Source organism: Acomys minous, assembly GCF_964271855.1.
Source record: "Acomys minous genome assembly, chromosome: 1".
NCBI lineage: Eukaryota > Metazoa > Chordata > Mammalia > Rodentia > Muridae > Acomys > Acomys minous.
The window spans coordinates 142,515,420-142,539,513 of NC_140483.1; the positions used below are offsets into that span (position 1 = coordinate 142,515,420).

The following is a 24,094-nucleotide window of genomic DNA, read 5'->3' on the forward strand; positions in this document are numbered from 1 at the left end:
AAGGGGCTGTTGAGCGTTTCTATATGGACCTATTATGACTCATTATTTCCAAGTCTGTCCTGACACTTCAAGAAGGCTAACGCTTCGCGGCCGGAGCCCTTGGCTTTCCAACAGAGGTATTGTGGGAAGACTTAAAATGAATAGGGGGGAGTCTTGGGGACAGGGATCCGAAGGACTCAATGTTCTGCCACTAGGAAGGGAACCACCAAGTGACTGCATGTAGCAATACTGGACCCTGCACAGGAAACAGGGCGCACAGGAGTACTCACCTCACTCCCCCCCACGGGACAAGAGAGGTGCACACTGTGGAAAGACAGAGTGAGAGATAAGCAGGGCAGGCAAGGAGGGAAGAGCCATGGGGAACTGAGGCGGAGACACCAGCAGAAGCATGTGCAACTATCTACACCCCTTGTCCATGCAGGCGACATGCTGCCAGCTCTGCTGACCCGCCTGCGTGTCAAGAGGAAGTGGACCTGCTCTAGAGAAAGGCTCACAGGCCGCCCTCCCAGGAAGTCGGGGCTGAGAGGTGGTCAAAGTGGCCCAGATGAAAACACCCCACCACCCTACCCCATGTGGGATAGCAGCACCCTGAAACCCAGAGGGACAGGAAGAGGCTCCCACACCCAACAAATCCAGTTCTCTGCACCAGACCCTGCACACAGAGAGTGGGTGTGGATGGGTGTGAGTGGGTGTGGATGGGTGTGAGTGGGTGTGATGGCCGGAGCTGCAGGAGCAACACCAAACTTTGGGGACAAGGGCCACACACCTCACACAACAGAAGCAAGGTACACTCCGAGACATGTCCTGATCAAAGAAGAACAGGCAGCAGCCAGGAATCAGGGAACAGTTCTTGGAAACGAGGAAACCTCTGTGGAAGTTTCAAAGGCCAAGGAGACAGACAGGACATGACAGGAAGAAACCCGAGGAAGGAGGCTGCGCACACATCTGTCTCCAGAGCTTTTGCTGTGTCTAAGCTTGGTGGGGATGAGTGACAGCTCCCACTCATGACAGCTTTCACGTGCCGGGCTGTCATTAGACTCCTCACCAGTGATCACAGCCCAGCACTTTGAATTTTTAAATTTTATTAATATACATTCTACCGGCTGTACAACTCACTAAGTACAGCTGTATTTAAATACGTAACTCAACTAGCACATGTGGCGTTAGGACATGTCTTCTGGGGACAGGATCTCATGCTGCCTCCATCTCCCAAGTGCTGGGCTTTGGGCACAGCTACCATTGTGCTGTGCTGGGAATTGAACCTAGGACGTGGGGCATGCTAAGTAAATGTCTATCACCTGAACTACCCCACCCCCCAAGCCCAGTTTTAGGACATTTTCACCCCCCACAAGGAAAGCCTATACCAACGGCAGCCACTGTGAATTCAGCCCCAGCAACCTCTCTCTACCTCCTCCTCCCCCCCCCCCCCACACCTCCTGTCTCTCTCTCAGCCTCTAGGTAAGTCTCATTCTATAATCCAAGATGACCTGAGACTTGTAGCAATCCTCCTGACTCAGCAATCTGACTGCTGGGATGACAGGTGTGAGCCACCGTCTCCAGCTGAAATATGATTTTTGAGTGCTTGGAGGTGAACAGTAACTCAGATGGTCACCAACTCTGTTTCTAGACACTTCCCAGACTCAGATTCACACATGGCTCATGGGAAGCCCAGGCAACCCAAGTGTTTTCAATACAGAGATGTGCTCACAGTTACAGCCCCTGATCACGAGGGAGAACTCACAGGCCCCCCCCCCCCACCAGAATGGGGAACTAGGATACAATGAGCCCTTGCTTTAATGCTAAGACCCAGCTGACACCCAGGAGCAACACCCTTACCTCTTGCTCCTCGAAGATGGGCTGGTATTTCTCAAGGGAGAGCTTCTTAAGGATTCCAGTCAGCTCATCTTCGTCAGGACGACAGGGGGATTTAAAAAAAAAATTTTTTTTGCATTTTGGAATTTGGTAAAGCACAGCAAGATTAGGTGGGTCTTCTACTTCTCTAGAACCCCCAGCACAGAAAGATAGCTTAGCTATCCCCTCCCACCCTGCAGAGGCTGAGACTAGGTGTGCTCAGCCATACTCTCCTCCTGGGCTGAAGGCAGCAGATTCAGGAAGTTCCAGTTCTAGCTACTGGGAATAAAACCTGCTTGTGCAGTAGCAAACACTCAATGCTAAGGCCAGAAGACTTCAGCTGGCCTGAGCATGGCTGCAGAGCAGACAGGCTCTGCAGATGAGTCAGAGAGGGCTCAGATGCATGGAGCCTGTGGCCTCTCCTCCGCCCCCTCCGATGCAGGGGCAGCAGAGCCCCCACTCCACCCGATGCAGGGGCAGCAGAGCCCCCACTCCACCCGATGCAGGGGCAGCAGAGCCCCCACTCCACCCGATGCAGGGGCAGCAGAGCCCCCACTCCACCCGATGCAGGGGCAGCAGAGCCCCCACTCCACCCGATGCAGGGGCAGCAGAGCCCCCACTCCACCCGATGCAGGGGCAGCAGAGCCCCCACTCCACCCGATGCAGGGGCAGCAGAGCCCCCACTCCACCCGATGCAGGGGCAGCAGAGCCAGAAAGGCTCCAACCAGGATACGGAGGTGGCATCAGAACAGGTGGGACAAGGAGAGGACACAGAGCAGTGTCTGAGACTAGAAGAAATGCAAGGACATGCGCAACAGGGACTTACTGGACCGGACACCAGAGGACACGCAGGCTGGCAAACAAGGCAGAAAGGAAGGAGAAGACAGGGTGGATGGAGGACAGGGAACAAGATGCTGACCTACAGAGGGCGGCCAGGGCAGGGTATTCCCCAAGACACCTGACAAGAAATGAAGGAACAAGTCACGCAGATATGTGAGGGCGGAGCGTGAGGGGAGGCAGCATCCAGGGACCGTGAGCGGCAGGTGCAAATGTCCTGAGGCAGTGAGTTACATCAAAGGAGACAGAGGAGACCGCATTCCCTCTTTCACTCACTCAGCAGGGACTGCCAGTATGGCTACGGCATGCTGAGAATCCAGGCATAAGGGAGGTCTCTGTGGCCTGGACCCCTGGGGTTTTGCGTGGACCCACTGAGAGAATAGTGCCCCTTCTGCTGGGGGCCAAGTTGGGACTAGGGGAAAATAAACTCAACGCTGCTTGCTAGTACTGATGCCTGCTGAGATCTGCAAAAACCATTCCCGAAGCCCCTGGATCCACACCAGCAACTGTGCGCAGGGAGTGCACAGGGAGAGGGGGCGACAGGGTTTGGAGAGGCCTTCTACAGGCTTCTGTGCATATCAGCAGAGCAGCCTACACTCAAATCCCACACAGAAGGGAAGAGATGCGTGACCTTGGCTGGTACTGCATGACTCTGTGCTGCTGGATCACCATGGTAGAGGAACAGGTGTGGATTTGGGACACCTTGGGACTCACCCTCATCTGTGATGGTGCCACTGCTGGAGCCCCCGCTGCTCTTAGACTGCCGGTGGGAGGAGGAGGAAGACACTGAAGACTCCGCAGTGTGGCCTTTGGGAGACGGGGAGGGCGTGAGGGTAGGGGAGGTGCTTTTAGAGGTGGCAGAAGTTCCAGATGGAGGCCGTTTGCTGGGGTCCAGTTTCTGCACAGAGCATAAAAGAAACATTGAAGTCATCGTCTGGTGAGCGGTGAGGATGAGAGTGAAAGTTACCCTGGAACATGGTGGGGCAGTGATGTAACAGAGACGCAGAGATGTGGGGCAGCACGGAGGCCAGGAAGCCTGGGCTTACCCTGTTGTGGTCAGGACGGGTCGGGCTCGGACCTAAGCAATACTGACTGAGCCTCCCATCTCACCACAGAGTTAAGCTGCTAGGATTTACCAGTGTTCCAGTTTTCAACCTACAGATTTTTACATGTTTTACTAAATTTAAATACATTTCATTTTCATATAATCTTACATAAATGATATTTATAAAATGTCAAATTAAAATTTCTAATTGTTGGGGTAGGAGAGATGGCTTGGTGGTTAAGAGCACTTGTCTCTCTTATAGAGGACCCAGGTTCAGTTCCCAGCACCCACATGGCAGCTCAGAACCATTGGTAACTCCAGTTCCAAGGTGTGCAGCATCCTCTTCTGACTTCTGTGAGCCCCTGTAAACACACGTGGTACAGACACACAGATGCACTCAAAATGCTCATACACAGAAAACAAATCTAACTTTAAAATTCTAATTGCTTACTATTAATATACAGAAAGGCAACTGACCTCATATACTGACCCTGTGTTCTGAGCTGCGACCCAACCCTTGGCCTCCTATTCTGACTTGAGAAACTAGTTTATTAGCCCTGAGCATCTGCACAGATTCCTTATAGTTTTCTATATGGACAAGCATGCTGTGTGAGGGCAGGGCAAGTTTGGTTTCTTCCTTTCCATTGTCACCTTGTCCTCCTTGTGGCACTGGCTATAAACTGTAAGCATCCTCAGTATGACAGCATCCTGCTTCCCCCTCAGGGGAGTTCTTATCTTTACAAACAACTGTGAGGCTGCTATACTTACTATACACCAATTCAGGAGATCCCTTTGATAGTTGCTTTGTGTTTTAGCTTCTGTGCACCACAAACATGCTAGGTGTCCTAGAGAGCCAGAATAAGGGCATTGGATCCCCCACCTCCACCCCATTACAGATGGGCATGAATCACCATGTGGGTGATTCTGGAAGAGCAGCTAGTGCTCTTAGCCACTGAGCCGTCTCTCTAGCCCCTGGACTCTGAATGTTGTTAAGTGCTTTTTCTGCATTTCTTCTTTCATCTGGTATATGGTGTGCCACAGTTGTTAATTTTCTAATGCTGAATCCAACCCGTGTGATGAATCCGTTTGTTGGAAGGGTTTCCTTAACATGCATCACTGGGTTGGGCTGGGAGATCACAGAATTTGTAAGGATGACTGATGCTACATTCTTTCTTGCAGTGTCATAAAAATCCACCTTGCTCCCAATTTTAGAGGATAGAGAGACACTGTAGCATAACACAGGGGGTCATTAAGACACAAGAATTACCCATCATGGTGGTGCACACCTTTAATCCTAGCACTGGGAGGCCGAGGAAAGAGGATCTGTGAGTTTGAGGCCAGCCTGGTCAACATGGTGAGTTCCTGTCTCAACAAACAAGCAAATGAACAAAAAAAAGTAACAGCCCCAAACAGCGTGTAGAACTTTGAAGTAAGTGGGAAAGAAAACAATAGACCCAAAAAGAGAAATAACTTAACCCAAGGTTACAATTACAGATGTTGTTACCGCTCTCTAGGTAACTGATGGGGTTGGGGAGTCAGTGAGGGTACAGAACACATGGACCATGCTACTAGCCAACCATAGCAGAGTGACAGCCACAGGGGACCTTCCCGGAGACGGCAAGAGAACACACATTTTTCTTATGTGGTTATGGGACGCTCACCAAGACAGACCACACTCAGGGGCATAAAACAGACGTGGACACACAGGGGAGGGGAACTATGGTAGCCGAGCTACATCAGCAGCAGGAGGACTACCGCAAAGTCCCCGCGCGGCTGACCCAGCTAATAGTGGGTCAGGAAAGAAGTCCAGATTGTGCTGCTGACCGAAGGTCCAGCTCTGGCTTTAGGGTGGAGGCGGGAAGCTGAACCCTGCCACAGAGAGATGCAGAGGTAGCCTCTTCACCCCCACTCACCCTCTCTGCCTTCCCAGTGGTTCAGGTGTCCATGATCAGTGAACAAGCCAGAAGCCAGCCCATGCATACCTCACCACCGCAGCGAACCTCCTGCTTTACAACAGAGTATAAAATCCAGATCCAGGAAGTTCCGGTTTTGAAGACTAATTTCTATTCTTCCTGAGGGAGCCGTTGCAAAGCACTTCATGCCTGCACTTAACTACAAGAGCCCACAACACAGAGCCCATTTCTGAGTCCTCTGACTGGGGCAGTGGTTGCTAAGAGGCCTGGACTCTCTGGAAGCAGGAACAGATCCTCCAGCCCCCACCGTGAGAGTCAGTGGCAGTGGGCTGGAGCGGGGACAATCACTGCACCAAGCATCAGGAGACCTGGGGACTGGATGCCTCTGGGATGTATCTTTTGGCAGCTAATTTCATTTAATCAGAATATACTTGTATGTTGTTACAGTCGACAGATCCAGTGAGGTAACAGTTAATAACGTACATGCCCCTTTCCAACACCAATGACAGAAAGCTAAATGATATTTAACACAGTTAATAAAACCATCAGAACAGAAAAAGAGCATTTTAGACAACAAAGGAGAAAACTCTCTCAAAAGCCCTCAGCTAGTAGACTTGTTTTAATGAGTAGCTGTGTGTGGCCAAGTAGAAAATGTGAAAAGAGAAGTATACTAATTATATAACTTTTTATATCTGATAAAAAAAATGCATCAATATATCAAGAGGAACTTTGTCTATAGCTGAACTCTAAAATAAACTTAATTATACAGGCCCTTCACATAAATAATTCTGAACATAACAGAAATAAGCTCATGTGTTAGGGAGAAACTTCTGGAACTAAATTATAAAAGGAACTTAAATTATAAGGTTTAGCTGTGAAAGAGAGTTGGGATAACGAAGCTGAGAAGCCAGCAGTAGCTGGGCAGGCGCGGACTATTTCTCACACATCTGCTAAGACACAAACCTAAAGCTATGCCTGGTCCTGTTGCTAACTCTCTGCTCTCAACGGTGAACAGTGTGTACAAGGTGGGGCTCTGGGGACACAATGAAGGTGTGCATCTGGGCACCTTTCAGACCCAACCCCCTACCCTCCCATGCCCCCACTGAAAAAGAGGTTGGGTGAACATGGGCCTGCAGGGGTCAGATCTCTCCAGGAAGTTTAGGCGTGTTCATGACTGCAGTGCCACTGAGGTTCCCTCCAACCCGACACCCCAACTCTGCATGTGGGTTATAAGAAAACAATGTACAGGGGTCACAGGCATCCAGAAAACAAGCACCTTGCTGCTGGGAGTGCCATTGGAAGAGCCACCGCCACTGCCCACGAGGGAGGCTGGGAGCTCGGGTGGGCTGGAGCCAGGCGCTGGCCCCACAGGACTGGATCGCTGGCTGGGCTTCTGCTCACACAGCCCAGCTGCTTTTTTCCTCTGAGCGGCGATCTGGGACAAGACACTGTCTACGCTGCCACCTGAGGAGACAGAGAGGAGTGAGCACTGTGGCAGGAGTCCTACTTGCTCCATGGTGGGTTGTGAGCTGTCTCAGGGTTTGGGCTTGTAAGAATTCTCCATAGAGGCCCAAAGAAGCCAAGGGAGGGCTGAGTGTCGCGGCAAGAAGCAGGGCAGGCAAGAGCAGGCTTGTCCTCACTCCTCCAGGGCCAGCACGTGCAAATCCCTAGCCCCATAGAACTCTATGAGCACTGGGCTCTCGGCTTCTAAGAGCATCTTAACTGCCATTTCCCCCCCAGCTTCCCTGAGTAGGATGCAGCCTGGAGAGGAGACACACATACACACGGACAAATGGACAGACACATGCACACACTTCCTGGAGCTATTCCCAGGAAGCCACCGCAACAGGCGTGCACGGAGCCTGCTGGGTGTGCCTGTCAGCCCTTCACACGGGACTAGAAGATGGAGCTTACTGACTAGCCAGGCCTGGAACCTAAGTACTGGGGAGGCCTGAGGCAGGAGGATTGCAAGATCAAGGCCTGTCTGAGCAACGTAGTGATGGCTAATCTCACAGTAAGAAGTGAAAAGAGAGTGAGGGACAGAACTCCTTGGTACAGAGCTTATAAGCAACAAACAAACCACATCAACTTTTTCTTGGTTAGTTTGCTTGCTTGCTTGCTTGGTTAGTTGGTTTTGGTTTTTCAAGACAGGGCTTCTCTGTGTAGGCCAGGCTAGCCTGGAACTTTCTCTGTAGACCAGGCTGGCCTCAAACTCAGAGATCCCAAGTGCTGGGATGACAGACGCGCACCACCACTGCCCATTTACGTTAATGTTTTTTAAAAGGCAAGTAGCTGCGTCAGCCATGGACCTCAGACTACAGAAATCACTGAGCAAGCCTGAAATTATCACCTGGGAGCCAGCAAGATGACTCACTGGCTGGCCAAACAACCTGAGGGGAGTCCCTGGGATCCACAGCAGGCAAGGAGAGAACTGACTCCTGCAAGCTGCCCTCTGACCTCCACACTCATGTCCAGGCACACATGCACCCACACACATACACGAACACATACATAAGACAAGGAAAAGAATTTTAAAAGTCAGGAGGCGTTGTTTGCATGAACAAGAATATAGGAGAAGCCTCAGACAAGACACTAGGAAGTGGCCACACTATGTGAGATCTGAATGCAGTATGGGCGGTATTGAAGAGCAGCGGCAGACACGCTTATCAGCCTGAAATGTTAGTGACAGAGTGACCCCCTCGCCCACTCCGCCCCCCCCCAGCTCCCCCCACCCCCACCACCCCTATCAGGGCTCTGCAGCAGACTGGGTTCAAGTCAGAGCTTTATGACCTCAGGTGAGTTGCTGGAGCCCCAGCTCCCTCACCTGTAGCACAGTCAATAGTGTAAAGAAGTCGTTTAGGGATCATTTAAGTGGCTCACATCACGCCTGGCACCATGTTCAATAAATCATTCTGACTATATAAATATTCATAATATGCACAAAATAAAACACTGTACAAAGTTACAGCAGAATGTTAGTGACGAATGAGCCCTCGTGGGTGAGCTTATGCATGCTCCTTTTTGTCTTTTGGCTCATCTGGTCTTCACGGGGTTTGTTATTTGTTTTGTTTTGTTTTTTGTTTTGGTTTTCTGTTTTGCCAGATACGTATGCCCTGTGCAGTGGCATGCTACAAGTGTGTCCCTCTCAAAGAGCTGTCTTGGCTATCGCTGAGATCTTTGGGAGGACTTGTAAGTATGCTGTAGCCTAGAACTGCTTTGACATTTCCAGTTGCTGGGTGAGTCTGGGCGCGACTCTTGCCCACTTGGTGCTTCAGCATCCTAGTCTGTTCAAGGATGGCAGAATAGAAATTCCCGGAGGCTTAGCCTTCCAGAAGTTTGTACGCCATGAAAAGCCTTTGCATTTTTCTCCATTTCTTACAACATTCAAGAATTAAGAAGAATATAGCAGACCTGACTTCCTCCTTCTCCGGCTTCATCTCAGAATGAATGACAGCAACCCTGAATTGACAGTTCATGCCGAGAGGTGGCTGGCATGCGGGCATTTCTGGTGTTGCGTGCAGGTGGAGCTTGGGGCTGGTAGGTACCATGCCACTTCTCTGAGTGGCCTGGGGCTACTCACCTGAGCGGCTATGCAGCTCCCCACCCAGCCTGCTCACGCCCCCAATGCCGCTGGCACCCCCTGAGGAATGAGGCGAGTGGTTGAAGCTCCCAGAGCTGGCAGGGGAGGCGGGGCTTCTGGAGATGCTGGGGAATTTCACTGGCCTGCCAGCAGCCTGCGAGTGCGAGGTGAACCAGACAGTTAGCATTGGGCCTTTCTTCCTGCCCACACACAGCATACTGACACATGCATGTCCGTCTCACCAGGGTCCCTCTCCCATGGCAAAGAGCTTAATTCTATCTGCTAATAACCATTAACCCAGGCTGGGCCACAGAGCACCATCCCAACAATGGCTATTGACTTCAGTCTAACTACAGTGGCCTCCAGGGCTAAGGGAGCTCCTCACTGAAGCCTAGGGAAAGCACAGTGTACCCAGGACAAGGTCTAGCTAGGGTCCAGCCTCCCTCTGCCATGCCACCTCTGCTGCTCAGCCTGAAACATCTCTCCCAACTTTGCTCCAGCCCAGTTCTATCAGGTACCAGTTTTCTGGCCATTTCTCCCTCCAGGAGGCACCACTCCACCCTGTGCCAAGACCTCCCTGGCTCCCGGGCAGTCCCTCTGTGCCTCCAGGCCCTTCACCAAGCATCCTTCTCACTCTTTATCGTGATGCCGCGTCCTTTGGTCTCAAAGGCATGTTATCTTTGCCAGGGTAGTCCAGGCCTGGCTCCCTGCCATGCCACTGCCCCTTTCCCGGGACCCTGGACATCCACATAGCCTGACCTCAAACGGTGTGTGAAAGCTTACTCTAACCGTCCTGAGGATAACTATATTGATCTCCAGTGACCTGCTGGCCACCCAGAGACCTGTCCTCCTCTCTGTGAGTGTTCTCAGGCCTGGCCTGGGCATACTGGAAGCATTGAGAAGGAACAAAGGCTGAAATGGGCTGGATGGAAGCCCACAGACAGCAGGCTAGTGTCCTCATCTCTACAACCTGTGAATGCTGTCAAGTGTCACCATCTCAGAGGTACTTACAATGGTGTGCCTGGCTAAGGACTTAAGGGGACAGGAACATGGGGCTGGAGAGGTTAGAAGCACTTGCTGCTCCTTCAGGGGACCCAGGTTTGGTTCCCAGCGTGCACACAACGGCTCACAGTGATCTGTAATTTTGGTTCTAGAGGACCTGATGATCTCTTCTGGCCTCTGCAAATGCTGTACACACATGCAGGTAAAACACTCAAAAACATAAAATAAAAATAAATAAAATACTCTTTTTAAAAAAAAAAAAAAGGAAGGACAGAAGGAAGAAGGAAAGAAGGAAGAAAGGAAGAAAAGAAGGAAAGGAAGGGAAGCAGGAAAGAAGGAAGAAGGGAGGGAGGGAAGGGCAGAGGGAGGGAGGGAGGGAAGGAAGGGAGGGAAGAACAGTACAAGAACTTGCTTGGGTCACCTAGACGCCCCCTGAGTATAACCTCAGGCCTCCTCGTGACACAGGGAATTCTGACAAAAGAGGCTGAGTGACCACAGATAGAGACTGAAGAGATGCAGCCACAAGTCAGGGAATGCCAAGAAGAGTCCACAGAAATGCTAGTCATTGGGACAGATTCTCCTGCCTCTCCCATGAGCCTCAGCACGGGGCACAGCTCTCTCCACACATGCTTCAACATACATGGCACTGTAAGAAAATACCCGGCTGAAGGTGAGGTGAGCAGCGAGGCCTCACACCTATGTCCTCCCCCTGCTGGGAGCTCCAGGAGGCACCCCTCGCAGTGCCCAGCGCTCGCGGTCAGTGACTACTTGCCCATGGAATGAAGCATCAGTGTTGGCCTCTGGGCCCCTGGGGTTAGTGACATTTTCCAGAAAATGTAGCCGTGAGAAGAAAGCTTAGGGCATGTTCCGTCCCACAGACCTGACTCACTTCATACACCCAACATACCTACTAGGACCTAAGAGTGCCCAGCCCTGAGGACAGTCCTGTCACACAGACACAGTGGAGGTCCCAGATGTCTGCTGTCACTCAGCCACCAAAGCAGCAGGGCCTGTGCTCAATCCTCATCTACAACTTACCCACTTACTGTGACCACAGTGTAGACAGTCTACACACCCAAAGACCACTGGCCCGCTGACAAGGACCATGCTGGGGCAGCACGGAAACAGACCAAAGGCTCCAGATGAGAGATTACTGTGGTCAAAGAGACAGGCTTCTTCTCCCACAAAAGCACCACCAGAAGTGTACGCCATGGTCCCTAGTGTGTGCTCTTGGTCACAGCCCTGAGCAACATTATGAGAGGCCAAGAATCCCACCACGGACCCACCCCTACCAGGCCAGTGAGAGCCAACAAGTCATTTCCCAGGTCACTTCCCTGGCTTTCCTCACCAGCTGAAGGAGAGGTAGGAAAGCTACGTTCCCCAGAGAGGAGCCAGGGTTCCAGGGAGGACAGAGGTCCCTGTCCTTGCAACATTTCAACCTTCCACATGTTCAGATCTTTGGTAGGATTTACTTATACTAAGGGACAGTGCTCACTTTCAAGAATAAAGGAGCTGCTGTGACCTTGGGTCCCAGTGTCTGAGGTCCCTCTGCTTGCCACACACCCAGTTCTCTGTGAGTAGGGTCAAAGCCCAGCAACTGATGACTTACAGTGTCTGTGCCCACGCAGCCCACAGGGTGGGCCCTGCTGGCTCTCGGGGGCAGCACAGTCTTTGTGGGGTCTGCCTTGCCATTGTGACAAGCGCGGGACCTGTCAGAGCTCCACAGCTCGAAGCTGGACGGGGGCTGCAGGAAGGGTGGGATGACGGCCTTCAGCTTGTCACTGGGGAGCCGGGGGAAGGGAGCTCCGTTTCGTAGCTGAAAAAGACAAGCCGGGATTAGCTGGGCCCAGGAAACTCCCACACTGGGGAAGGATCCAGTCTCCCAGCACTGTAGATGATGACACCCCTGTAAGTGATGACACCCCTGTAGGTGACAACACCCCTGTAGATGATGACATCCTGTAGATGATAACACCCCTGTAGGTTGACACCCCTGCAGATAACGATACCCCTGTAGATGACCATACCCCTGTAAGTGATGACACCCCTGTAGGTGATGACACCCCTGCACACTTCTCCACTGCCCACAGGAGTCCAGAAAGAGTTACAGGCCCTCCCAGTCACCCAGTGCACTGTGACAAGATGAGGGTATGGACACCAGACATAGGGTTTGCAGGATGTAGGCATGGCTGGAGCCCAGGGGTGCAGGAGGAGGGTGCAGAGCCACAAAACTAACATGTGCCATGCTGGAATAAAGGCATAAGGGGCAGAGGCTGAGGGCTCCAAGCCCAGCCACAGTAACGTCCATGCTGCCACGCCCTGGCCATCCCTCCATCACTGACATTTTTTTCAACTGTGACTTAGTTTTACCCTGTGAATCTGTGCTGGGGTCAATATGAAATCCACCCAGCACTGGCTGTTGGATGCCTGCAGTGGCACTCCAATGTCCATGTTCATGTTAATTAAGGAAAGACTGAACATGCTGACAGATGGTCCTCCATGGGGACAGACATCCCACGGCTAGCCCTGCCTGGGGGTGGGCAGGCGAGCATGCAGGCATCTTTGCACCAGTGGCTGCAAACGCCCACCCTGAGGCCAAGAGAGCCATGGGCCAGCAGCCACCCACCATGAGCCATGGAGTGGGCACACTGGTGGCCTCTGCTGCCTATAAGCAGAGGGGCAGAAGAGTGACAGGGCAAGAAGCCAGGCCTCCCTCGCTGACTAAGCGGTTTCTTTGCCAGTTGTGAACGGGTGTCACCCTCTCTGGAATGGACGCCCTTCTTCTGCCCGAGGGGAGCTGGGTTAGATATTCAGGGCAGCCCACCCACCACCAATGGGCATCTCTACTCCTTCGGTGATGCTGGACGTTGCTGCAGCTCTTCTGAAAGCCAATGACTTTCACATTCTTTGCCTGAGGGATAATTAGGGAGCCAAGGAGACAGCAGTGTAAGGATGTTCGGCAGGGTTGTTAAAATTACAGAGAGCTATAGACACCCACCCCCGATTCCCATGGGTCTGTGTTGGGCGAAGTCATTCTGTGATGGAATGCCCTGTCACACGGCTATTAAACATGATGTGGCTAAACAAGGCGTTAATGACATGGAAAAAGATCATGGTAAATTGTTAATAAATCAGGTCCGACACACTACGGGTGTGGACACTGCAATGCCACCAGCCTTGTGCAGCTTTGGGGAGGCTGAGCAGGGCTATGTAAGGAGCTGAACACCTAGAAATGCTGAGGTATTTGCTGTTCTTAGTATAACATGATCCCACAAGCCCAGACGATAAAAACACTTAGGAAAAATCCACAAAACATGAAAACCACAAAATGCCACCATGGCTAATTCTGAATGTGTGATCTTGAGCATCTTGGGGGTCACCAACTACACCTGTTGGCCAGGCAAAGTGTGGACAAAGGCAGGAAGGACTTTATGCTCCGTGCCTACCCTGCCCAGGCTCCTGCAGGTGAGCTGCTCAGGCTCGCCTGTCCTTGACAATACTGACCTCTGCTGGCCAGAATTGGGATCACGGCGCCAAGGTACTCTAACCCATGAGATTCTTGGTGCCAGAGAGGTAGGATAACACAGCCCAGGTCAGACAGCCCTAGGCTTAAAGCCTCCTGAGGGACAATTTCATCTCAAAGCTACCACTGTGATGACAATCACCCCCTAAGTTAGAGAAGGCAGCTTTTCTTCTAGGATCTACGTTCCACATCTCTTCAGCAATGACATCATCCCTGGTGTTTAATAGGAACCGGATGGATCACCTGGACAGATTTCACGGGCCAGCCTTCTACACAGTGTGCTGTGACTGAACTGTAACCCCCTGCCATGAGCAAGAGTGACATGTGGGATCCTCTCCCTTCTCCTCACTACACAAACTGAATGGTTTTCCTTCACCATGATGTTCGGTGTCACCACACAGCCTCAGCCACAGAACCAAGAGATCACAGACAAAAAACCTCAAGAGCCCTAAGCTCTAAAGAGAAAAGAAATCTTCCTTTTAAGTTGTATGCAGAAGGTTCTGTCTTGGCACTGGGGTGTCTAATGTGGGCTGTAACGGCCAGAGCTCCGGCAGCCCTCCTGGACTGTGAGGCAGCTTTGGGGACAGATGATCGATCACGCATGGAGAGCTGAGAATAGAGGAATCCAGGTTCCCGACTCCACGGAGTAAGATGCTGTCTTATTTGCACCACTAGCACCTCAGAGACTTTTAACACTCTTAGCTTAGCCTAATTCTAAGCTTACAGATCAGGAAACTGAGGCCCTGTCTAGACTAGAAACACCCCTTCTTTACCCCACCCTGACCAGAATGGTGACTCTTCCTGCGTAATGCTGGCTGACTTAGATTTGGCCAAGATCTGCGGATGTGGCTCCGCTCGAACAGTGTTTCCCTAGCATACACAAGGTCCAGGAACTGTGTAACTTGGCATGACAGATCCTCTTCTATGCCAGCAGTCAGAAGCAGGAGCACCACAAGTTGTCACCCTTGGCTACACAGCAAGTGTGGGGCCAGTGTGGGTTGTATGAGAGCACAGGTGCTCATAAGGCCTCGCTCACGGCTCAGGGCTGGCATCTGCTCTGATCCCTAGGGGCACCAGTACTTCATTCACTGGTGCTCATTCTGACCAGCTGTCTACCTGTGGTCACCATGGAGGCCTAGGCACCCTGACCTCGGAACCAAGTAGCCGAGGACCAGCAGTTGCCGTGCTCACCGTAACAGGGAGGGCAGTGGTCATGAGCACAGGAACCGGTTCTGGTCCTTCCCTTCCTGTAAGGGACCACAGGCAGGCACTGCCTCTCTTGCCTTTCATGCTTTTAGGCATCCCACTCACCATAGTTGTCAGCAACACATCTTCCTTCTCTCTTCTTGTGCTCCCAGGACCTGCAAAACAAGTAGAAGCTACCTGAAATGCCCCCCACCCCCAACTCCCGTGACCACAGCATGCAGAGTAGTGCCTGGGACCCCACGTCCTGGAAATCCTGCTCTCTTGGGGGCTTAAATATTTAATAACAATCAGTGTTCAATATACTAACAGATGGACGGCATTTAAAGTCAGTTCAGAGTATGTCTTCAAGCCCCTGCAGAAGCCGCTGGCGTGCTGGGTGAGACAGCAGTGTGCCCACTCCATAGTCTGTCTCTAATGGTGCCAAAGGGGTTGATCCAGATGGGAGTCTGACTGTTGGAGGGGTCTTATCAAGTGCACTTTCCTTCCAGTGTGGAAATCTCCTTCAGTAATCTGGAGGGGCCATTCAGTCCGTTGACTGTCCCTAGTAGTGTGGGGCTCACTACCTCACCGCTGGGATTCATTGTATTTTTTTCTTTCTTTTTCTGAGACAGGGTTTCTCTGTGTAGCCTTGACTGTCCTAGACTTACTTTGTAGACCAGGCCGGCCTCGAACTCACAGCAATCTGCCCGCCTCTGCCTCTCCAGTGCTGGGATTAAAGACGTGTACAACCACGCCTGGCATCATTGCATTTCTAAGACTTTCAATACCACAATCACACTGGACAGTGCAGACACCAACCATCAAAGGCAAGAAAGGTGTGCCTAGCTCATGGTCCTATAGCAGGGAGTGAAGGGCCAGAACACAGGCCTCCTGTCCTGGTTACTGCTGCCCACTCCATTCCATTCAGCATACTATATTTGTCTACTTGTAGTGTCTCCCAGAGCAGCCACTGGTCCTGTGTCTCATCCTATGGCCAGCAGTTCAGGGGGAGTGACCTGGGCTTCGACACTCAGCTGGAAACTATCCAGTGTGACCCTTCTCACCACTGTCTTTGGTAGCAAGGGCTGCTTCAGGTGGCCCAAGGTGGCTAGCCCTGTCCTGGGGGGCTGCCCGCATGGTGGAGTCCAGCGCCAGCTCGGGCTCATCAGAGAAAGGCAAAGGCTGGTTGGCAGCCAACCCACGTGGCAGTGTCTGCATAAGTTTGAGCTTTCGGAACCTGTTGGACATCCGGCTCCACCAGGACTGTGTGGGAGGAAGGAGACACAAGTCAGCTGTAAGGACAACAGGACAGGCCCTAGCCCAAAATGCTTTCCCCCTCCTGGTTTCTAGGCAGGTGCTGCCAATCAGCCACAGTACCCTTCCCAAAAGACCACAATGCACACCGAACCCTTCCCAAGCCTTTGCAGCATCCAGAGGGAAGAAGTCATCTGCCCCTCAACTTCTCAGCAGCTAATGCAGAGAAGCATGGACTATATAATTCAGGACTGAAAAAAAAAAATCTCCATTTATACATTGAGGTTCTACACTGCCGTCTTGATTTGCGGCTTGTCCTAAAGTTGAAGGGAGCAATTCTAGGCCCCACACTTTTGCAAAGCAGCTAATATGATAACTCCAGTCTCCTTGGGGCCCCTCAGTTCCTATGAGCTCTCCAGCTCACCTGCCAGCCACGCCGACACCCCACCCCCAAAGCTAATGCAGCCCTGAAAACCGGAAGCAGCAGTCTCCATTCAACCATTTCAAGGAGGAAAGCAAACCTTCAGGCCTCCCTTGTCGTCGGGCAGCACGGGGATGCTCCAGGGCTGCCTGGCCTTCGAGTGGGGCACAGATGGCCGGTGGCTGGGCCGGCCTCGCTCCTTATTCACCTGCATGCACACTGATGCCAGCAGCCGAACAAGTTCAGTGTCTACGGGCACAAAAAAGCAGCATTTGACCTGTGAATGCATCTCTGGGGCGGGGTCCAAGTCAACCCTAGTCAGCCTTAGAACTCAGTCCCACAACACCAAGGTGAGCATAATAACCCGAGTGCCCGGCTCAACCTCCTCACTTCTCCATTTGATGCTCTCAGAGGGCCCCCTCCCCCCCCCCCCCCGAAGGTAGGTGTCCAAAAGCACAGGATCTCAGCCAGACTACAGTAGTTCCTCCTGTCCTGTCTCTGTCCCTCCTCATGCTTCACAAGTGTGTCTCCAGGATTTCAAGGGGGTTCTTCCTCGGGAGCGCAAGGCAGCGGCATTTGGTATGTGTTTAAGAGGGTTTGGAATCACATTGGCTCTTCCTGCAAGCGCCTAGGGCAACCTATGAAAATGGTTCACCGCTCTCTTGACCCAGAAAACCCTACAAAATCATACACATCAAGAGGTTCAGATCTTCGTGCCCACTTTAAGGACACCTGCGAAACTTCCGGGGCCATCAGAGCAATGTGTATCTGAGACGCCACCCAGTACCTCAAGGATGTCTTTAAAGAATAAGTGTGTGCCACTTCAGCAGTATAATGGGGGAGTCGGTAGGGATGCCCAGGTCATCGCATTGGTGGCTTCAAAACAGCGCTCTTTTTTTTTTTCTACACACGCTGAACTTAAGATTTAGATGTAATTTTCCATTTACCAACCATTTCCAGGTGAGCCAAGCACCCAAGGTGCACAGCTAACCTTATGTCACAGGTGGTCAGGTTAACCCATGGGTGAGTTCCTCTGCCTCTCTGAGAGGACCTCACTAGAAAGGAACACACTGTCCCTAAAGAGGAGGCTGCATTGAAGCAAACCACATCCCTGGAAAACTGCAGAATGAAAGAATTTGGCACTGGAAAAAAGTCAGGATAAAATAAACACAAAATTTAAAATGTTAAATGCACTATTAGTTATGTGAACTCAACTAGGTTGATTTTGTTTTGTTGTGTTGTGTTAAAAGCATTTTTTTTTTTGAAAAAGTGCTCTATCTGCATGTACACATGCAGGCCAGAAGAGGGCATCAGACCACATTATAGATGGTTGTGAATCACCATGTGGTTGCTGGGAATTGAACTCAGGACCTCCGGAAGAGCAGTCTTAACTTCTGAGCCATCTCTCCAGCCCTCGTTAGACAAGATTATGAAGGAAGCACTCAGAGCCCCTGGGTTGGGGACCGCCTGCACTCACCTGCCACTCTTCCACCTGCCCATGCTTCTCAACACACTTGAATATAAAGCAGTGAGTTAAAAAGGCAGAGGAAGTACCAACTCTCCAAACACTCAGCAACAGACAAGCATTTGGGGTCAAATTTTGGACAAAAATTTCATTAAAACACCCAGGGGCTGGAAAGGCAGCTCGGCATTCCCGAGCATCTACTGCTCTTGCAGAGGACCTGGGTTTGGTCCTCCCACCCGGCAGTTCATATTAGACTGTAGCTCCAGCTCCAGGGGATCCAATGCGCTATCTGGCTTACATGGGCACTGCATGTATGTGGTGCACAGACATATGTGTGGGCAAACCACTCACACATGAGAATTTTTTCTAATCATTAACAAAAAACAAAATACTAAGAATGGGTATGGCACAAGCCCATGACCCAGTAGTCAGGAGACAGGGTTTAAGGCCAGCGGGCAACAGCATCTGCTACCAAGCCTGACAAGAGGACCATAATCCTGAAAACCCCCATGGTAGAAGGAGAAAACTAACCTCCGTGAGTCATCACCTGACCTCACATACATCATGAAGTAAAAAGCCTCTGCTCTCACCTCTTGGGGTTGGGATCCCAGCCCAGGCTCAAAGCCATGGCTCAGGGGCCCTCTGAATGTCTCCATCTCTAGACTGAACCTCTAGATAATTACAGTCACATGTCAGAGACCCAGCCCTATGGAAGCCCTGGATCTTAGAAAAGGGGCCAGTTAGAGCAGGGGGAGGGGGCGTGGAGGGGAACAGCGGGGCCAGCAGCAACTCAGGGAAGTTGTAAGCAAGTGAGGCAGACATGAATGAGTTCCTGCAGGACCCTCGGCCAGCAGCCCTTCCATGGTATAGAGCGGAGCTCCTTCCTCACTTGGCTTTCCTTGCTAAAGGCCCTGGATGTTCCCTGCATTCCGGCTGCAGCCACAGAATGGCTCTAGGCCCAACAGCCTGCAAAAGCCGCATGCCCTTGCTTGCCTTCTCTCTCTACCAACTCCATGATGGCTGGCACTGGAAGGAGGCTAGCATAGTGTCCCAAGGGCATAGGACACGCCCTTGCCACCTGGGACTGGTTTTCCTAGAAATCAGCATAGGTTTAACACAGGGAGGCATTGCTCTGGGTCCCGGGTGAGCAAGGTGTGGAGGCTGAGCACCGTCTGCAGGCTTACTCACCCGGGTCATTCAGCAGCATCACCAGGTCAAAGGCTGTGTACCCATTTTTGGCCCGAAGAGCAACATCAGCCCCTTGGTTCAGCAGATACTTGACAATTTCCTTGTTTCTGGGGAGCGAGGAGGCAGGCAGTTAGACTCACTATTCTCATCTGGATATTGAGCAGCCCGCAGCCCGCAGCCCATATGCACAGGCCTGGTAACAGGATGGTGCTGTGGACCATGAGAGGCGGGGCCTCATAGAGGCCTCCTAGTCATTGTATGTGCCTCAAACTGGGGTTATGGACCTCAGGCTTTGCCTCCTGGACTGAGCACTTGCTTGGACACTTGCTCTCTGCCCATGCCGTGGATACTGTCACCAGAGGTTGGAAGTCTTGGGATAGCTCCATCTTGAACAGCAACCTCCAGAACCATGGGACAAAATAAACCTTTTCTGGGCTGGAGAGATGGCTCAGAGGTTAAGAGCATCGTCTGCTCTTCCAAAGGTCCCGAGTTCAATTCCCAACAACCACATGGTGGCTCACAACCACCTGTAATGATTTCTGGTTCCTTCTTATGGTGGGCAGGCACACATGTGGGCAGAATACTGTATAAATAATAAAGAAATATTTAAAAATAAATCTTTTCTTTATAAATTAACCATCTCAGGCGTTTTGTTAAGAGTGACACAAATTTGGCTAATCCACCAAGTGATAGGAAAAGTGTGGCCGGCCGTGCTCTCGGACAACAAGCCTGGCAATGTTAACCAGGGCACACAATCTTCCAGTGTTTAGGCAGGGAGTGGACAATCACCACTGTTTTTATGCTCCCTCGTGCCCTAGCACTCAGCAGGTCAGGGGAAATAAGGGCAGTCTTTTTTTTGTTGTTGTTGTTTTTTTTTTTGGTTTTTCGAGACAGGATCTCTCTGTGTAGCCTTGGCTGTCCTGGACTCACTTTGTAGACCAGGCTGGCCTCGAACTCACAGTGATCCACCTGCCTCTGCCTCCCGAGTGCTGGGACTAAAGGTGTGCGCCACCATGTCCGGCTAGGGCAGTCTTAATAAGAACCAAGGCCTCTGCCCCAAAGCACTCAGCCACCACACTTACCTCTCTATGGACAAGACCTCCTTTCTAGAACTTTCTGGCAGGGTCAAGGATTTGAGTCTCATCAGATAAGTTAACCAATGCAGGAATGTGATGTTGCCAGCTGAACCAGGCAAGAGGAAAACCCCTAAGGGGGAACTAGGACACTTAGCAGCTGCAGCCCACTTGGCTGGGATGACCACATTATTTTAAAGGAGAAGGTCCGATGACTATCAGTGTCTAAGGTCATGAAAAGCCCAGGCATGTATGACCACTGCTTATATCACAAAGGGAGCACTTAATGGAGGTCTCTGAAGCATCATGTGAAACCGCCAAATGGACCAGTTGCTGTGCAGTGAAAGCTAATAAGAAATGAATATTTCTGTCTAAGATACACCTGCTGAGTGGGTGTCCACAGCTACAGGAAAACTCCACGGCAGGCTAGCAAGCACCCTGGATAGACAGGAGGCTGAACCCAGCCCATGCTCATTCCATCTTTTCTGCAGGCCTCAGTGTCCTCACAGCCCTGGGCTACCTTAATTCAGAACCACCACCACCACCACCACCACCACCACCACCACCACCACCACCACGACCACCACCACCCGGCAGCCAGAGCACTTGCTTGGCCTCATGTGGAGGGGTGGGGGACACAGACCCGTGGTAGGTAGCCTGCATGAGGGCTGTCCAGCCATGCACGCTGTCCTGCTTATCCATGTCTGCGTGCTTCTCCACCAGCAGCTGTACGAGGGGCAACTGCCCTGTGACAGCTGCCAGCATCAGTGGGGTCGCCCCGTCCCCGTTGACCAGGTTCACGTGGTTGGGGTCTTCCTCAGCAATCTCCTTGACCAGCTGGAAGTTTCCTACAAATGGCAAGAGTCCGGGTGACCCACGGTCCTGGCACCACAAGCTCATGTATCCTTTGGTCTCCCATGTTGAACATTTGTTCACTCTGCCTCTGCTGTGGTCATGGGGCCCACTAAGGTGGGTCAGAGAGAGCCCCACTCTGATCCTCTGTGTGACAGATGGAAACAAACACATGAACAAACAGAGGTGCTGCCTGTGTCTCAGAGAGTGGGGAGGGTGAGGAAAAGCTGTGGGGCTGAAGAGGAAAAGTATAGGTCCAGATGCTGAGCAGGCATCCAGGAGGGCTGCCTCCCATCTTGTATTCAGAGGAAACCCTGGAGTTCAGGAGACTGATCAGTGGGTAAAAGTGCTGGCTATGTAAGCACAAGGACTTCAGTTCGACTCTCCAAACCCCACATAAAAGGCAAACACAACACGTGGCACGAGGGTCTGTAACCTCAGTGCTCGTACAAGGAGGCAGGAGACAGGGGAATCCCAGCAGCTTGCTGGCCAGCTGGCCTAGCGTATGAAACAGAACAAAAAGAAACAAACAAAAAAAACAAACAAAAAAAATCAAAAACAAAAACCCTTCTCAGAGTGGAAGGTAAGGAAGGGGAAGGGAAGGATGGGAGGTAGAAGGTAAGCGAGGGACACCGAGGCTGTCATCTGACCTCCGCCTGCCGCCATGGCACATGTATGCCGCATTCTCTCTCACACACATGGAAACTATGGGCTAAAGAGCTCTTCTGTCATAACAAAACTGGTACTCGCAGAAAGAGAAGGCAGGGTACAACTTAGTGTCTAGGTAGTGGGATATAAGGGCCATGGGGGAATGTTCTAGAATCTGTGGGTAGAACACTCTAATAAATATGGACCTCCATGGCCCAGCCTTCCCTGGGGAGAGTGAATTATATAACCTCAGAAAAGTTACAGAAATTATTAAAAAGAAATAAAGCAAAACCCAAAACTGCATTTCTTTATCAGATCCCTGTATCACTTGAAGGTGTGTCTTAGGCTCTTCAACATCCAAAAAGCTTTCTGAAGCACTTACCCATCTTGAGTGCATGGAAAATATCAGGCCGCCTCTTCTCCTCATCTGGGGAAACAGAAATTTTCAGAATTAAACAAGGAGAAGTTGAACACAACTGTAAAGCCATGGGGGTCAGAACACATGCTAGCTTTCTAAAGGGGATGCCCTCAGGAGCCACGGGGCAGAGGCTAGGAGCAGTGAGGCTGAGCCCCATGTGAGCTAGCACGCACATGACTTGACAAGCTGTCCCATTACCACCAGCACGTAGGCAATATCCATGCCACCAGGTTGTCCCAAGGACCAGCACTTGGCGTAGGAGGGGGTGCTTCAGAAACATGGAGCCTACTCAGAGTACCACTGTGCTAACTGGGCCCCAGCACCCATCCCAGCCAGGCTGCGTAAGGGTGACTCCATGACTCTCAATGTTAAGTACAGCCAGGGCCACAGAACAACAGAGCTAATTTTGCCTGTGAAAATATCAACACATGATGCTACATTGTAGTAATAAAAAAAAAGTCACCTTTGGGGGCTGAAGAGATGGTTCAGCAGTTAAGAGCACTGGCTACTCTCCCAGGAGACCCATGTTTGATGCCCAGCATCCACATGGTGGCTCACAGCCATCTGTAACTCCAGTAGCCTGGGATCTGGTACCCTCCCCTGGCCTCCTAAGGCACCAGATACATAAGCAGTTTACAGACATCCATGCTGGCAACATACTCATACATAAAATAAAATTTGTAAAAATATAAGTGCTTTTAATTGCTTACAAGCAGAATTTGCTGGGGCTCAGGGCCTTCCCAAAGCAGGGCTTTTTGAGAGACAGGAACGTCACTGGTCTTACTTGCTGGCTGCTGAGCAGACACCTGGCACAATGAGTCACCACAGTGTAGCCTGGTGCTTTAGTGGTGGTGTTCCAGGACCCCGCCATGTCTCAGGGGAGAGAAAATCTGTCCCAACCCCCGCACAGCATGAAGGTAAAACACTATCACATCTTTGGTGAGGGTGAGAAAGAGCCAAGGGAGGCCAAGGTCCTGTGGGAGTGGACTTCCAGCATTTCCAGGGAAGAACTGGCCACTGCTTGATGACTTAAAGACCTTTGCTGGGATGGCTGTGCGGCCTTCACTTCTGTGGGGGTTCTCCCTGGGGCTAACACACTGGCTGGACCCCTGAGATTCACTCACAGTTATCTTCCCTGGGAGACTAGCCCTGACATTTCACATTTCTACAACTCTGTCACACGGGCTCTCTTCATATCTGCTATTTTAACTCATGACAATTACCTCTCCCACGCTGTGTCATTTATTTCTGATTTATGACCTACCTTCCCCAACAGAGGGCACGGTCCTCCAAGGTGTGTGGTACAGAGCAGACATCCCACAAACACTAGTGAAGGGACTGCACCTCCACTGCTGAGAGCTACACACCCGGCACTGGGTCAGGCACTTTTAAGTACAATGGTCACCAAGCCTGGCAAGAGAAATGTGTCTGTCCTTCATAAAGCAGGATGCTAGGATTCCCAGACAGCAAATTCCATGGCAGAGGCCACACAGCCTCAGTAGGAAAACAGAAGCCCAAGCTGGGTCTGATGGAGTCTGCGCTTGTCTCCCACTTTGCTGGCTGCTCAGGCTGCGTGTGTCACTTTGGAGCAGAGGTTCCAAAATGCTACCTGCTTGTAACTGCTTCACTAAGTGAAGGACCATGGCCTTTGTACGGGAAGACAGGCCATAGATAGGAAATAAATGACACAGTGTGGGCGAGGTAGGTGTCATGACTTAAAACATCTTTCTTAGACCTTAAAAATTATGGAGAGCAAAAAACCACAACTATACCAGGAAAACCCAAACTCAAAAGGGAGCTACTCCATACTAACAGGTCCTTAGGGACTGACAGGCAGCA

General features: G+C 51.4%; 1 protein-coding gene across 3 annotated transcripts in view; it reads right to left on the reverse strand.

Moving 5' to 3' along the window:
- The window catches only part of ANKS6 (ankyrin repeat and sterile alpha motif domain containing 6), a 46,847-nt gene that overhangs the window by 14,061 nt on the left and 8,692 nt on the right, over positions 1 to 24,094 (reverse strand). For 2 of the 3 annotated variants that reach the window (XM_084785648.1, XM_084785649.1), the window contains 11 exons: positions 22,220 to 22,264; positions 20,981 to 21,185; positions 19,265 to 19,371; positions 16,712 to 16,860; positions 16,001 to 16,199; positions 15,063 to 15,112; positions 11,838 to 12,044; positions 9,227 to 9,380; positions 6,923 to 7,110; positions 3,403 to 3,586; positions 1,837 to 1,904 (listed from right to left, as the gene is read on the reverse strand). In XM_084785648.1, the coding sequence (XP_084641774.1) occupies positions 1,837 to 1,904; positions 3,403 to 3,586; positions 6,923 to 7,110; positions 9,227 to 9,380; positions 11,838 to 12,044; positions 15,063 to 15,112; positions 16,001 to 16,199; positions 16,712 to 16,860; positions 19,265 to 19,371; positions 20,981 to 21,185; positions 22,220 to 22,264 (1,556 nt within the window). Of the gene's footprint in view, positions 1 to 269; positions 304 to 766; positions 869 to 1,836; positions 1,905 to 3,402; positions 3,587 to 6,922; positions 7,111 to 9,226; positions 9,381 to 11,837; positions 12,045 to 15,062; positions 15,113 to 16,000; positions 16,200 to 16,711; positions 16,861 to 19,264; positions 19,372 to 20,980; positions 21,186 to 22,219; positions 22,265 to 24,094 lie in introns of all 3 variants that reach the window. The other variant, XR_014779970.1, reaches the window with a different exon arrangement.